This window comes from Schistosoma mansoni, chromosome W, assembly GCF_000237925.1.
Source record: "Schistosoma mansoni strain Puerto Rico chromosome W, complete genome".
Classification (NCBI taxonomy): Eukaryota; Metazoa; Platyhelminthes; class Trematoda; order Strigeidida; family Schistosomatidae; genus Schistosoma; species Schistosoma mansoni.
This window is the reverse complement of record NC_031502.1, coordinates 3,135,007-3,151,994: the sequence shown is the minus strand read 5'-3', so window position 1 is coordinate 3,151,994 and position 16,988 is coordinate 3,135,007. Positions and strand designations below refer to the sequence as shown.

Here is a 16,988-nt window from a genome sequence, read left to right as displayed (position 1 = left end):
AAAGATACAAATGAAATCTACTTAACCAATAATAATTCTTACATTCACTTGGTATTGTTTACTTGAATATTCCCATTCATGTTTAGCACTGCAATTGATCAGTCTCTTATTGGCATATGTGCATACTGTGTGTATTGCCTCGATATTGCTTTAAGTCACAAGCACTCTAAGGAAAGATGGATAAAGGTTAGCAGTGGAATCCAGGATGTGTCTTTCGTCTTATTTGGGACTTGTTAGCTGGATGTACCTGAATCTGGGTTGATGTTTATACTGGGAATCGAACCCAGTGCCGTTCGCTTCAAATGCCATCGCGTTATCTACATCAACTCTGGCATGCAGGCACATCAGGCTGATGAGTCCCAAACAGGACAAAACGCACGTCCTGGATTCCATTATTAGCCACTATCCACCTTTGCTTATAATAGCGATTCTTATTAGTTTGTTGTGACATGATCGAACCGGAAACTTTATGGTTACACAACGCCACTGTACTGTCTATATTGATTTTTCATTACTATTGTAATACAGGAATTCTTAATTCCAAAGATATTTTAATAGCGTACAAAGAAATATTAAGTCATAAATATAACTAAAATATATGTTATGTTTCTGGTGAGTTTACTTAAAACTTAAGCTTGAGATTTTTTATGGTTCACCTCACCAGCTGACCTTAATAAGGTAACCATTAAAAAGCAGTTGATAATGGATAGCTGTTTTCTCTTAGTAGGAGATTCTTTAACAGTGAGCATCCATTACCTCGTCAGGAGTCAAACTCAAGACTTTCAGGCTTCACTACGAGTGTGTAGAAATGTAAACCACCAGATATCTCAAGGCTGTGCTCTCCCAAAGTGTCCTGAGTTCGATCCCTAGTTTTCTTGACGGGCCCCGTTAAGGATTTCAGTTATATCTCGTGGCCTGACAATCAGAGAACAATGATTTATCGATGAGACCAATGACACCGAAGCCCATAAGAGCAGTCTAGACTCTCTATCGGTCCTGCTTTCTGCCTAGCGCAGTCTATTAAGTCCTGAACACCGATCTCAGCCTCTGTGATATATAATGGTAAATCGTATAATAATAGTCCATAGATCAAAATAAAGCTCATAATAAGAGGGACATGAATATGAATAGTTTAGTTATTTAACAATTATACAATAGAAATATACACATAGTATTGGTCCATATATAGTTCTCAAAAGGTACCACTCATAATTCTTTTCGGGATATAACAAGTTCCATACCAGAATAAAATATCTGTTCAGTATTTTCAGGTTCTCAATAGCAGTTTAATTAAAGTAAAATTGTGTAGTAGACATTATAACTTAATTGTATCCACAATCCATTTATGTTTATCATTTCTTATTTAAGAATTTAATATGGAAATTCACTGGTGATATTTGTCCAAATAGTAGAAAACCAAAAAATTTTCCAACAAATCCCCCTTCTACATTATTATATGATTCATCCAATACAAATAATAGTTTTATTTGGACTATTAATGGATTTCAAATATCTTGGGTATATACCTATTGTATTAGTGCTAATGCCTACTTGAATGATAGTACAACAAGACAATCCCAATATGATTTACCTATAACAAAAATTAGAATATATGTGAATCCAATCAATTATACTGAACCAGCTAGAAATGTCATCAAACCATTTCGATTTAAAGTTACGGGTAATTATGATAATATGCTACAATATATTGATGAATTTAAAGCTGCTATACAATCGGAACTATTGATGCGTTATCCTAATATATTATTTGAAAATATTAAATTGAATAAAGGTGAGAACATTGATTTGTTAAATTTTGGATAAGATTTTATATTTCTTTTCATAGTGAAAGCGGAATCACCACAGTGGAAATAGCCTAGGAGAGCTAGCTGGTACTGGTCCAGATTTCAGTACCTTATTAATGGAAGAACTAATTGCATGTATAGTCAAGTTATATGTCGTTGCTGGTCTCATACGATCTGGTAAAGGTTCGCTGGAGTTCAGAATACTCGCAGAATGTAGGAGATTCGTGGATGCGCACTGCTGAGGAGTCCCATATAAGATGAAACGACCGTTCAGTGCTTCCAAAATTTCCATGGTGGTCTAGCTTCAATTGACTCACGCTTTCAACTATGAAAATATTAAATCTCCACAAAACCCCTTTTGATTTATATTTATTGTTTGAATAGTGAAGTAGATCTTTGATATCTGCTTGTAAATGGAATATAAATCATATTAAGAAAGGCAGCTTGATTGAACATCTGGACTACCTGTTCCTGTCATCTGGATATTTCAACAAGTTATTTAATTTTGTTTGCTTTGATACATCATTATGGCTAGTAATCACACATCCTATTCAGGTGTGTTTATGAAAAGTGTGTCACCAATCAGAGATATCGTGATTGCTGACAGGCAATATGCAGCGAAAAGAATGCATATTATTTAGATGACAATTGACTAGACTGCTAACTTCTAACTAGCGAACACTCAATATTTATCGTCGGGATTGATCAAGAAGTAAGAAACGGAAACTTGTTGGAATACATTATTCTGAGAATTCTATATTTTAACAAAAATATAATATTGAATAAAGCTAATAATAATAATAATAATAATAAAGGTAAAACAACATTATACTGATATATCCAAGTGTTTCTTGAAATAATCTTGAAGTTGTTATGTAGTGTTCTATTGATGTCAACAGACATAAGTAGTATGTATTACTAATCGAAAGTGGAATGTCTGGAGACAGAAGGTTGAGAAGATTAAAGAGAAGAGAACGAGAACAGAGAGTTGATTTGTGTGAAAACGAAGAAACAACAAAGTCTTAGACAATTAATGGATATTTTGTAAATGAAGTACTTATTGTATGGTTCTCAGATTTTGCCAGGATATTCTATAAGGTTGTATTAAAATGAACTTGATTATCTCCAATTATGTTCTCGTTCACAACAGTTATACATCTCGGTAACTAATAGAAGTATATATTTATTAAATTTAGAAGCCTTTAGAAAAAAATAACAAAACTTAAATATGTACGGCATGATATATGAATTTATAAGATTCAAAATCGGTATATGTTTTTATTTCTTTAGATTAAAGTTTTGTTTGGTTATAAAAACGTTTTTATATGCTTGCACATCACTTACCAACTTAGATTCTTTATAAGCATTTGAATATTCTCAAAGAGGACGTTGTCTTAATTTCAAGTTCTTTGAAAGTACACTTAACAATATGTTCACACAATAATATCCGTATTTAACGATTTCTTTACCCTAAATAATTACATCCAACATATATAGAAGTCACAGTAATATAAGTTATCTAGTGTATCACAAATAACATAGCATAGCTTGGTATTAAGTTTGAATAAATAAATAAAAAATTTCAGTCATTTCGGGTTTACATATTGTATTGAATCTAGTAAGGATTTCGTATATCCTTACATTTATACAAGGTTACTCCTACTCCAATATAATACCAAGTACCATGTATAACTAACCCAAAGGATCTTTAATACATTATAAAGATATAATCATATTACTAATGATGATCTTGATAGTCAGCATTACTTTCAGAAATTTGGCGCCAATACTTCAAAGTAGATATTAAGATTATTGTTGTTTTAGCAACATAGTATAATTCTGCACACTTCAGACAGAAAAACATGTTTAAAATCTTGATCGATTCCTCTAAAGTGAATTAGTTTACTTGGTTAGAGATTTCTAGTAGATTGTGTTTGCATGAAGTAATTCATATATACACGCAGAATAAACTAACTCATCGGATATATATGATCAAATATTTTTTTCAGGTTATTACAGCATAATCCTGCAATTTTTTTATACAGTTATTGGGGTGCTCTTTGACGGATAATGATGAACACAAATTCAATAAAGTACAAACTTAGAATCGAATTGACAAATCTCTTTAAGAAAGTTTACATTGCAGATGCCCATTAAAACAATTTGAATGTTATGATTTATTACCATAAATGTGTTTAAAAAAAAGTGATAATCAAGCATATAAGGAGAATTTTAAGATGGAATTAGTTATAGAAAAGAAAGATTTACTATGGTTTAGACAACCATAGTTCTCGCTTTCTGCAAACTTTACCAATCAGGTATTTAATGCTGATATCACTAAGAATGTGACAACATATGATTTAGGTTTAAATAATTATGGGAAGCAATAAGTTTACACCTTAACGTTTATCATGAAATTTTGTTCTAGGGTACCGTATATACTAACTACAATTGATTTATACTGTGCGCAATAATGCGCGATACTGATTCGTTTAGACTAACTGTAACATTTCTAATGTTAGCGGCAGAATTTGCTTAGAATTAAGAACTAGACTACGTGAATCAGGTTGCTACTTAGTAATCGATAAATTGTACGCTGCATTACAAATATTGACTGAGAGATTTAGTTTATAACCGTATATGACTAAACACGACAAGAAACATGACTCAGTGAGTGAACAACGTGCTTCAAGAACTACGATACAAACGCTACTTAAGGTCAAAGTAAATTGTTCAGTGCAATAAAATTTTCTTTCATTTGCTTCAGAAAATTAACCTTCAGAGACCGATTTCATCTTCAGCTTTCAAGGTTTCTTATTATAATCAATCGTCAAATAGATGCAAACTAATTTTTTTCCTCATGAAACTTGGTAATTTAGGTCTGTAATTTAATAATGTACCATATTTCCTTAAGAAACACGTTTATTGTTGAAGGGACGAAATCAATGATTCTGTGAAACCATTTTGCTTGTTAATGTTTCTATTGTACCAGAGTATATTTACAGCAACTATAAAGTCATCTTTCTTATACAAGCATAAAAACTCTTGATCCATGGAAATGTTTAAGGTATTATGTTGTTATGTATAAATTTTTAAGATGAATCAAATATTATGCCTATCATTTCTTCTGCTTTAATAAACACATTATAGGTAGTATAATTGTGGATATGACTGCAGCATCTGATACAACAACTGTAGTCCAAAATGCATTGATGAGTTTTACATCTTCTTTAAATGATGGCAGTGTTACTTTTTCCGTCGGGGGTGTTGATTATACGGCGTCAAATGACAACACAAATGCTGGATGTGTAAGTTTTATAATTCCTCATTACATTATAAATTAACTTGAGTGTAATTACTGTCTTATTATTGGTATGAAGTTGTGGAGATTGTTGATTTCACGGAGATCATGAATTATCATTGAAAACGTTGAAGCGATTGATAGTGGCTTGATCCTAGTATGGGACTTCTTGGCAGTGCGCATCCACGATAGTGAACGTGGGACTCGAACCCAGGATCTACGGCAACACACATTGACGCTTGCCTCTAGACTACTGAGCTGTGTCTTACTGTTTTGTCTATTTATTTGTGACAAGAAACTTATTATGAAAGATGAACATGTTAAGGAGTACCGTTGTTAATCTTATTTGAACATGGTAAAAGGCTTAATTCAGTATACCAGTAATTCTTCGAGATAAGAATTCCAATGTCTTCTTCCAAGAGAACCAAAATCTATAAACAGGACCATGCTAGAATCTGAAACACATATTTCCCATCGTATTATGGTATATATATATATATATATATATATATATATATCATGTGAAAAGCTTATTTATTATCCCAAGTTTAAATAGTACAAAGCAACAAAGCAAAGATATTTAGTACGATCAATTAAAAAACAAATCTGACAAAGTCAATATCATATCACTCCGATCAAGGTGAGACAGTGTGTGTGTGTGTATGTTGACGGATAAAAAAATGTGACATTTGGAATGTAAAAGGAGAGAGTTGATTAGTATGTAAGTTAATAGTATGAGATGGAAATAAGACATGGTAGATCGGATAAATGATCCCAGTCGAATGGATAGTAAGGCCTCCTTTTCTAGTGAGGGCAGCAGGATCTGGCGATGTATGAAAAGCCTAAGCTACTCTACTTTCTTTGTAGTTGGAAGAGATTTTTTGTATTATTTACCATTAACGAGACTGACACACATGAAATAATTACCATATGCTCCCTAGTGACTAGCTTCAAGAGGTGATTCTAGGAGTTCCACAGAGAAGCCATGACCAGTGGAGATAATCCGTGTCAGGTAGAGACAAGTATCCACCTCAGACAATGGAAGATGGTCGCGCAATTTCGTGGATCGGTTGAAGTTTGACATTAACGCCATTGGATGTCGGCTTAGTGGTTCAGAGGTTAAGTGTTCGCAAGCGAGACTGAAGGTCCTGGGTTCGAACCCCATGTATGGGATCATGGATGAGTACTGTTGAGGAGTCCCATACTGTGACGAAACGGCTGTTCAGTGTTTCCAGGTTTTCAATAGTCGTCTAACATTGGTCAACTCATGGTAATGTACAGAAATATAAATTAAATTTGATCTTAGTTATATCATTTTTCTTAAAAATATGTCTATTCTTCCTTATATTGCTTTTCAGAGATTAACTGGTTTCCTAACATTAATTATAACAGTTCTATTCAGCTTATTGACTTATCATTTATTACCTAGAATTTACTTATTTTGATTATAAATTTTAGCTTACATATTTCATTATTTTATTGTGTATTACCATTATATTTATACAATTTACATGTATGCACACTTTCCTACAAACAAACAAACTACACATTGAATTTGTAATTTTGTCTTTTGTCATTAATTTTGTTAAATTTGTTTTTCATTTCAAATAAAAGAAAACAATAAATTACTTGATGTTTTTCATGAGGATGATTCTAATTTTAATAGTTGAAATCATAAGTCAATTGGAGCTAGACCACCATGGAAAACCTGGAAGCAATGGACGGCCGTTTTGTCTTATTGTGGGACTCCTTAACAGTGCGCATCCACGATCCCGCCTCGCGAGATTTGAACTCAGAACCTATCGGTCTCGCGCGCGAATGCTTAACTTTTAGATCACTGAGTTGACATCCAACGGTGTCAACGTCTAGCTTCAAATAATCCACGAAATTGAGCGACACATCCACCATTGTCTTCAGTGAGTTATTATCTCACAGCAGACCCGGTTGAACTCCACTGGTTACTGCTTTTCACTAGAACTCCAGGAAATACCTTTTGAAGCCAGTTACTAGTGAACATATGTTGATTAATATCACAAGGGGTTTCATTTGTATTGGTTTCAAATATTGATAAAATTGAAATCTATCACCATTTCAAATTATTTCTGTGTTTAGTTCTTAGCAATTATTTTAATCGATGAATAAAATAATCATTTTGTTTAATAAAAGGTATTTGATTTTATATTCAATGAGCAGGGTTTTATAGTTGTGACAATCTGATGAATAGTTGAATTACTTAAAATATACAAATCTATGGAAACGAGTTGACTTTAAGTTTTCCAGTATATGGAATATTTTAAATATATTCCTAATGATATTGTGGCAAATTTATTTATTATTTATAACAGTATTTATGTTTGTAAAGACGGATAGTGGCTAGCAGTGGTCTAGTGTGGTCCATATAAGTAGTATATAGTGTCGGTCAGACATAGAATGTATTTTGGCAGAAGACTGATAAGGAAAGAACTGAAATGATGCACAATTGGTGGGAAAATGTATGAACAATGGGATTAGATAAGATGAATTGATATTTGCAGAAGGAGCAGTGAAAATTGAGACAATTGGTTGTTAATTTGCAAATTAACTGTTCATTGTATGGTTATCAGAATTTAGTGAGATAGTCTGTGATTTTCGCTTAAATACATTCGGTTGTCCCCAGTCGTGTTCTGTTCACTACAGTGGAATCCAGGACGCGCGTTTCGTCTTATTTAGGACTCTTCAGTTGGATGTACCTGCAAGGCAACACGCACAGTATGCGCATATGCCAATTAGAGACTGACCAGTTGCAGTCCTAAACATCAATGGGAAGATTCAAACAAATAATACTAAGGAAAGTATTTATATTTGTTCCTAACTATACGTGATAAGGGATTTATTCATTGTTTAGATAAACAATCTGTATCTGAGACTTTAATTATGTTTTTAAAGATGGGAAAGTTTAAGTAAGTGTTCATTTGTAGGCAGGTAACGGAAGAATTAAGCTGATGAAATGAGAAAAAAAATACGACAAGATTCATCTATGGATGTATTATTGACCACATATATATTAAGATTACACTAGAAAATGATTACTAATAAGTTAAGATATATCGTAAACGAGTTCAAGAAAGCGACAACTTCAGTAAGTATAATTTCATAGTTGTTCGATTTGTTCAAATTGTTGGATCTAGTTCAACACTTTGTTATTTTTATGAAACTGATTTCCAAAACGTCATAGACAAAAATGTTCACTTCAGTTGATAGCACCAACTATTTTGGTTTATTCCTCTATTACGTCACCGGTACACCAAGTCAGTTCTCAGGTTCACTTCTGAAAGTCCTATAGGGAAGCAGATGATGCTTCCATCAATAAAGTTGGTGTGGGTCGGTTGAAATGTCCGAGAGTAATGTTTAGCCAGAAGGTTATCGGCGTTACCGCCGTTGTTGGTCGGGCCATTAAAACTTAGCGGTTTGGAAACTCCAGTTATGGCTTGTACAAGAGAGGTTGCTTTTTCGGATTGAAGACAAATTCACCGATAAGCTTTATCTGGTACTGGAGTCTGTTTTTCTTATTGTCTTTGTGCATATGCTCCTTATTTGTTTGAATTGCCTGTATGCGCTGTTGATACCAGTTCGCTTGTGTTCCGCTCAACAGCGCTTTTTGCGGATCAGCAAACGGAGAGTGAGGCTCTTGATGACTGTATGTTGCTAGTAGATTTTGGGGACCTTTAGCGGAACAGATTGCTTTGTAGCACGTAAGATCGACTGCAATAAGAAATCCCAATGAACATGCAGATCATGTTGAGGGTGAACATCTAAGTTCACTTGCTGTAGACTGTCCTGTAAAGCTGATGCATCTAACCGTTTGAAATTCCAGTACCTGTTGCCGGTAGGGTGTCTTAGTTCAGTTTTGCTGATAAAATTGAAGGCTATGACGGCGGGATCACTTATCTCCAGGGGAGCCAGGATTGAGAGATTGTCAATTAGTCCTTCGTTTGTAAATACAAAGTCTAAGTGCGACAGCGTCCGACATTTTCCCCAACGGGTTGCCCACTTGATATTTTTGAATAATCTCAGGTCTTCAACGACATCGAGAAACCGAGCTTCAGTAGAGTTTTCACCTCCAAATTACGTATGTTCCGCGACACCGGCTTTAAGAAGGCTGGACTACCCCAGAATCAGGATATGAGTGAACCGGAGAGAAGTAGTGTGGGATAATCCTTCCAGTAGGCGTTTTTTCACCTGGTGTCAGCACTTTAGGTTGTAGACAATCTTACTGAGCACCATATGGATTCATCAAGATTGACAAACTCTTTGTTGTGCACTTGATGCACTTCCAGGCAAGATTGCAAGTATAACGCTACTCCACCCCCTCCCATTCCTACTTTTATGTCATTGTGAAAAGAGAGATATGTGCATGCGTTGTGGAACCAACCTTTAATTTGTCACATTGCATGCCAGACTTAACAGAAGAACGGTGACCTCACTTGCACGAACTCTCTGTGGCTATGGTGATGTAAACTGTTTGATAGAATCTAGAATCTCTCCTTAATTTTTCGTATTTAGTTTGTTCGTTGTGATTAATATTAACTTTATCTCTATCACGAGTTTTGTTCTGATAGTGGGATAACACTGAACGTTGAATCATGGATGGAGAACAGTGAAGATAAACAGGATAAATGAGGGAAGGTTTTAGAGGCCGCATGCCTCACTGATTCAGGTGTTTTCACTGTAAATCTCTAACTGTTATATCAAATATATATTATCTCACCAGAATTAATGTGTCCTTCAAACGTTCTTTCAAATGATACTTCTGACTGACACGATAGGGTGAGTCGATAAAAATGACGATGTAACTTGAACGTGGGATCGTATAGATTAAGGAGTCATATCATTGCGAGTGATTCACAATACGTCAAGGCTATTAGTCCAGTGCCATAAACAAGTTGTTCAACACCAATTCTGTGCCTGAAACCTGCTACCTCATCATGACATATAGACCGAAGTGTGGTCTGTGAATGAGAGATTTATGTATCGGTCACCGGAGTCTGATATGCCCATCGACGTCAAGATCTTTACAAAATAACAGTGTGTAAATATATAGAAAGAGATATACAAGAAAGAAAGTCACAATATACAAGGGCGAATGAGTACGCTCATGAAAATAAGGGGGTTTGGCCGACAGTGATTTTTGTGGAAAAGTTTAGCCACATACGAAGCCACAGAGTAATTTATCGGACTAAAAGTACACATTTTGCTGGTCAGACACACATTGGTTGAGTAAGAACCGCTTAGTATATTTTATTATGCTAAGTTGAAAAATTCCGTTTTCATAAAGTTCTATGAACTGAAGGTGGTTACCATAATGTTCGAATTTTATAATGTAATCCAGACAATACGTACTTGTCCAACATAATTACATTTAACGGAAAAAAGAGAGGAAAAACGAAAGGAATATTTTGCGTCCATACTCTAGAATTTCACTCTAACCTTTGAGAGTTGTGATAAATAATTTGATGCTTGATGACCAGTCCACAACAGTAAAACTGTGATGGAGACGACTTATAATCCGACTGATAACCAGTGTGATTTCAATGACTATACAGCAGTGTTTCACTTAAATTAACTCTTATTAGACTTGATATTAGTTCCTAAGTTACTGAAAGTTATAAAGTTATGAACTGCCCGTTAAAGAATGTGGAACCGATAGCGGAACTGGTTGGCCGATAATGGGCAATCATTACTTGTGTGCTAAGTGTTTGAAGATTTAAGAGCTCCAGAAAGATTCTTAATTCTTACGAAGTGATACTGTTGTCGTAATCAGTTTCTTTAAACATGGTTAATCAAGCTGACTTGCAATGCTCCTTAAAAGCAAATTATTCCAATAATTTATTGACAACTGGCCATTAATCTATCCCGGTTAGGTTGGTATTGACGAACGGATAAATAAAATGATCGATAATGAATGTCTTGTTATCCGATTGAAACAGAAATCTATTCAAGTTGGTATGTAGTGATTAATGAAAATCTTGTGGTTTTATGTCATGTTTGTGTTGACCAACTCAGAGAAGGAACATGAGTATAACCGTAGTAAACGTACATGAGGTTTATGTCCCCTCGAGAGGAAAGTATGCTGTTAGATCTAACTGTTATGCCCTGATAAGAATGATGAATGGTAACTTGGGATCTATTTACGAACCAATATTTTATAGTACAATGTGGTCAGTTTGCTTGGTATATAAACGCAGTATGTTTGAAATATAACGATTCATACCACAGAAGCCATTCTGGACTTAATTGGCTGGGCTAGGCAGAAGCAGGACCGACAAGTACTCTAGACTGCTCGTACGGTTTTCTAGTGTCATTTAGTCCGATCGGTAATTTGCTGCTCTCTGGTTGGCAGTCTTATCACGTAATGTGTTAACAGGGCATCCACTCGGCCACAGGTTATAACACCGACACTCGTGAAATTGTTGATTTTGAATGTTGAAAAGTACTATAGATGCTGGTCATAACAACTGGTCAGTGATAGGGATCAGCGAACGACATACGAGTGTGTCGAAGTATGGTATGTTTCGATACCAGTACATTTATCTTTACTACTATAGTAATAGACTTAACCCGAAAATCGTAGATTTGTCGCAGTGTGACTATCTGATCAATAAGATCGTAAGTGGGAGTCATACAATAGTCTACACTGACTCTTCCTATACTGACATTCAGCAATATGATGTCTAGCACTTCTGTAGGACACATTTGGACTGAGAAGAGAGCAATATATATGATAAAAAACAAGAGGTTATAAATAGTGACTGCGTCTGCATGATCAAACCGTGCCATTTCGATTCTTTGTTGCCGCGTTCACCATCGTCGACCTTCTCATAGTGTCACATGCTGAATGTAAATCATCTCAGTAATTATGAGCTCAGCTTCAAAGTCGTATGGTTAGTAACCAATACCACTACACAGCTCTCATGCCAGAATCAACGTGACCCTGGCTCGATACGGCATCGAGTGGTGTTGTCGTGAGGTGGAAGTTACCGAAAGTATAATACCAGTCCGCCGAGTATCGATAAACTGAAAACGAAGTCAAAAAAGGCGGCGGCAACTGACCGAGAAATACATGTAGTAGTTTCATTCTTAACATGCTTAGAACAAAAATCCATGTTAAGATTATCTCAGAGTTGAATAAGGTGTGATTGTCGCAATGAAGAATGGTTTAGTGCAGAGATATTTTATCAATTCGCATTATGATGTACAGTAATGACCGTTAGTTAGTAGCTTTACTTAGATGTAGTATTGTGGTGTGTTACTGACGGCCACAGCAGGAGCAGTATGTATCACCGATCAAAAGTGGAAAGCCCGGAGGCACAAGGTTGAAAAAATCCAAAAGAACGGGAACAGAGAGTGATCGGGTATGGATACGAAGGAACAATAAGGTCTGAGACAATTGACGGATATTTTTTAAATGAAGTATTTACTGTGTGGATCTCAGATTTTACCAAGATAGTCTGTAATTTTGTATCTAATTGCATTTGGTAGTCTTCCGCTTGTGTTTTCGTTCAGAGCATTTGATATCACTGTCAACCAAAAGGCGAAGAGGTTGCTATTCTGCGGACGCCGTTGCAGAGTCTGGAGATGAGGTGGCAGTTGGGACGGTCTGGTGAGCTTATACTGACGATTTGCATGCATGATTACGTCGCTGACCCTTGAGTTAGACTGACAAGGTTTTAAGATGTTTACTGAATGAGCAAGTTATAGAGAAGTATACTCAAATCATCTATGATAGGTATAAATAACGATGAGAAAACAACACCACTTAATGATAATTATAAGTCCATTTACCAACCGAGTTTGTGGTAATAGTTTCATAGCTTCAATTGACTCACGCTTTCAACCATGAAAAATATTGCGTAATCATTAATTCATGGCAATTCTTCATGACTGTCCAGAAACCATTGTGAATAACTATTTGTTGTGTTGGTTGGAGGTTAGCTAGTGAGAAATGGGTCCTGTTGTTCTACGTGATCCAGAAATACCAGAAGTTTGTAGCATTAACGGATCCGAGATGTCTGATGATACTGAAAATTGAGATCCTGAAATATTTCTTCGGTTGGTGTTAATTTTAATAGTAGGCTCCAGAGTATTTATTTTGAACGCTTGCTTGATCAAGAAATAGGTTTTTAGAGCCCTTATATCTTTCATATGATGAGCTAATAATGTGATTACTTAATCTAAACCTACAGTTTCGTAGAATGGGAGGGGATTTCACATTATCATTCCTCCCTACCTGAACGTGTTGCCAGTCCATCCAGTGAACGAGCTGAAGAAGAAACAAATGCCACTCAAAAACGTATCATAAGGACCTCAGAAAACCGAAAAGTCGATTAATTTTTAAAAATTATGACTAAATGGGTAAGTATTGAGCAATTAACCTTGTGAAACCAACCTTGTAGCGCGGGATCACCAAAATCGTCAAGTTCGTCATCATTTTGTCGTAATGCCATACTAATAGCAAGCACGTTATGTTTTAAGATAGGTGTTCGACAAGGGTAGGGATTTTCGTCTTCTGGGTCTTTTACACGCATCAATAGACATATTCAGGGAGAAACTCCGTAGTTGTACAAACTTCCTAAACCTATTTTCATTGTATTAAGTACTTACGCCAGTTACTCATTGTAGAAAAGCGTAGATCTCTCACCAAGATTCCTCATCGATACAACTTGATGGTTTCTGCAGTGTATACCATACCTCCAGCGTCATTCCCGAACTTCCTTCATCTGGAAGTTGGTTTGTTCTCTCGCATTGTAGGTTGTTACTGATGGTATTCGGCCAACGGACACTGAGTATCTTGCGCAGAAAGTTGTTTGTAAATGCTTGTAAATTTTTGATGATGGTCGTTGTAGTCCTCCAAGTTCCAGCTCCGTGCAGTAGAACTGTCTTGACGTTCGTATTGAAGATTGTGACTTTGATATTGGTTGATAGTTGTTTTGAGTTTCATACGTTCTTCAACTGTAGGAATGCTGTCCTTACTTCGCTAATCCTCTTCCTTCTGTCTGCGTCAGGTCCTCCTTGTTCACCGATGATGTTACCCAGATATATGAAAGGTTCCACATCTTCCATAACTGCTCCATCAAGTGTGATTTTGTTGGTGTTCTTCGTATCGTATATGAGGATCTTAGTCCATCTCTTGTTTACTGCCTGCTACTTCAGAGGCTGCTGATATACTCCTTCTCTTCACTAGGGTTCGTTTCTGTTTATGGGATAAAAGAGGTCATCTGCGATGTCCGAATCCCCTAGCTGCATCCAAGCTCCATTGTATTCGGTGCTTCCCCTGAGATGTGGAGGTTTTCAAAATCCAGTCGACCCTCTGAAAAAAGAGAGAGTAAACAGCCTTGTCTGACACCAATCTTCATTTTGAATGCATCTATCAGAGTTCGTAGGGGAATATAATGCAATCCATAAACACTTTTTTTGAATGCACATGAATTTGCGATTCTCTCTCCGTTCTCGTTCCTTTCTCTCAGTCTATGTCATCCAATCATATCTTCAAATCCGGTGTTGTCCATTCCGACTTTAGCATTTAGATCTCTCATTAGGATGGTCTGGTCGTTTCCTAGTCACATCTCTACGACTGACTGCAGCCTCATAAAACTGACCTCTGTCGTCTTCATTGCTATGATTGGTGGTTACATAGCTCTGGATAATACTCATTGTGATCCCTTCCTCCTTTTTTTTTTGAAGGATACTTTGGTGATCCTGGATCCATGAGATTCCCGTCCTATAGGTGCTTTTTGTGCTTCTTTGGACGGCGTCAGAGCAGCTTCGTGCGTGCGCCAAGCATTTCTTTTTTCATAACTAGAGCACGACAACATATCTCCCGAATCCAATCTTTTTGCCCAGCTTGGGTCCAATGTGTTTCTCTTATTCCGAGTTGTATCCAAGCTGTATCTCCTCAGTTTGGTAGCTATTTCATTGGTCCTCTTGGTCTCCCATATCGTCCGGACATTTCATGTACTTATATTAATTGTTGTTAGGGTTGTTAGGAGTGTCGGTCTTGTGACTTCCTAAAAATCTCGGCTTTCACTTTAAGGGGTCATACTTCTTAATGAAGATTCTTCAATTGGGAGGGCAGAGTTTAAGTGGTTTAAATTGTTTTTTTTTTCTGGTTAGCGTTTTTTCTAGCTAAGTTGTATTTTACGGGATTGGGTTGCTGACCCCTTGTCCATCCATACTCCTTTATCTGGGCTTCGGACCGGTAGTAATCCTACATGGGTTGCGTGTTGAGTTTTTGTGATTCTATACCTTTACGCCATCAACTTTACTTCGTCCACCAGCGTATTTTTGATCATCCTCGTTCCATCGTCATTACGTCGAACGAAGATCGATCTGGGTCCCGTCAAAAGTGAACAATTTACCTCCAACATCAACACATACCATGGAAAGCAAGTAGCATCAAGTTTCCAGGTTCTAGGAGGGCTAATAAGATAGGTTGATCTCATTTTCCAAACAAGGTCAAGAAAATGACCTGAAATGGATTCAAAACAATATCAGTGAATCTGGACCCTAAAGTCTTGGTGCTAACGATTGTTGTACATACAACAATTATCATTATCAAAACTGCGTTGAACCAATGTGGTTTGAACTTAAATAGAATCAGCTTACAGTTTAAAGTTATTGTATCAGAAACACGGATGTTATTTCCTGACAGTATTGATTGGATGCCTGGGGAAGATATGCAATAGGAGGAACAGTATATCTTGTATGTAGAATATGTTAGATAGTCTGGGAGTGTTCCGACGACTAACATTGACTGCGTTTAAATTCCACAAAAGTTTAACGCTTTTTAGGGAGCACGCAAACAATATTGGGTTTGTGTTGATCAGCACGAGAGCCATAAGCAGTAACTAACGATTCGAGGTGATTTAAAATTAGTCTCAATAAGAAGTCTCTCTTTTTCAACCCTAACGCTAAACGATTCTGTCTGTATATTTGTTTCATATTTTGAGCGTGCTATTACTGTGTCATTACTTTGTACGCTTGTCCATTTTTAACTTTCTTCTCGTTTTCTATACTATTGCCAATTGTTCGACTAGCCAGTAATAGATCTTGACAACATCGTAATGTGTCTAATATTCGACAGTACAAGTAGCCTGTCGGTCAATAGATTACTAAATTTTTTTTCCTTTTGTACATAATAAATTAGCAGTTATCATCTGACAGGCTACACAGAAACAGTTCCGTTTCTACAATCCATTATTTTGGTCATCAATTGACGTGATGTCGATGTCCAACGGAGATTATGTTCGGATACCACTTTCTGGGAGTTTTGAGGATCAAGGGGACCAAGAACTTCACGGGACTTTAGAACATAAGGTAAGAAGTAAGTTTTACACAAGTTTGTTTTAGACTGACAGTGAAAGTCCAAAAACGGAATCCAACGTGGGTCCTCTCACCTTTAAGTTCTACCAACAGTACTTCGATGTTGATACAAGTCAGGTAAGTACTACTGCGTATACAAAAACTTTTTGTTTTCTTGCTTACGTATTCATGTGAGGTAGTATGACTAAAGACAGCTTCAAAATCAGTTTTGGTGTTTAAATGGGCTTTTTAGTCTCAGTACCAAAAAACTTTAAGATGGAGTTCATAAATGAGAAGTGCTAAGGATCATTTATGATAGTTTAAAATGCGTTTATACACTTAAGATAATTGAAATGTGTACTGAATTTATCAGCCTCAGTTACTAGAACGTTTTAAGTATACAAGCAATTTTATTCACTAACGCATTGTGGTATCACATCCTGCAGAATGAATGCGTGTAGAGCGATTTATTAAACCGATATATAGCCTGTGATTAGTACATCGGACAGAAGTGCGTTCATTATTTAGAATATGTTGAGCGATGA

General features: G+C 36.1%; 1 protein-coding gene across 1 annotated transcript in view; it reads left to right on the top strand.

Moving 5' to 3' along the window:
* The window catches only part of Smp_153230 (hypothetical protein), a gene marked incomplete at its 3' end in the record, with an annotated part of 52,454 nt that overhangs the window by 27,288 nt on the left and 8,178 nt on the right, over positions 1-16,988 (top strand). Inside the window, exons 12-15 of the mRNA XM_018799936.1 lie at positions 1,369-1,792; positions 4,956-5,113; positions 16,306-16,458; positions 16,492-16,581. Coding sequence (XP_018653799.1) covers positions 1,369-1,792; positions 4,956-5,113; positions 16,306-16,458; positions 16,492-16,581 — 825 coding nt within the window. The remainder of the gene's footprint in view (positions 1-1,368; positions 1,793-4,955; positions 5,114-16,305; positions 16,459-16,491; positions 16,582-16,988) is intronic.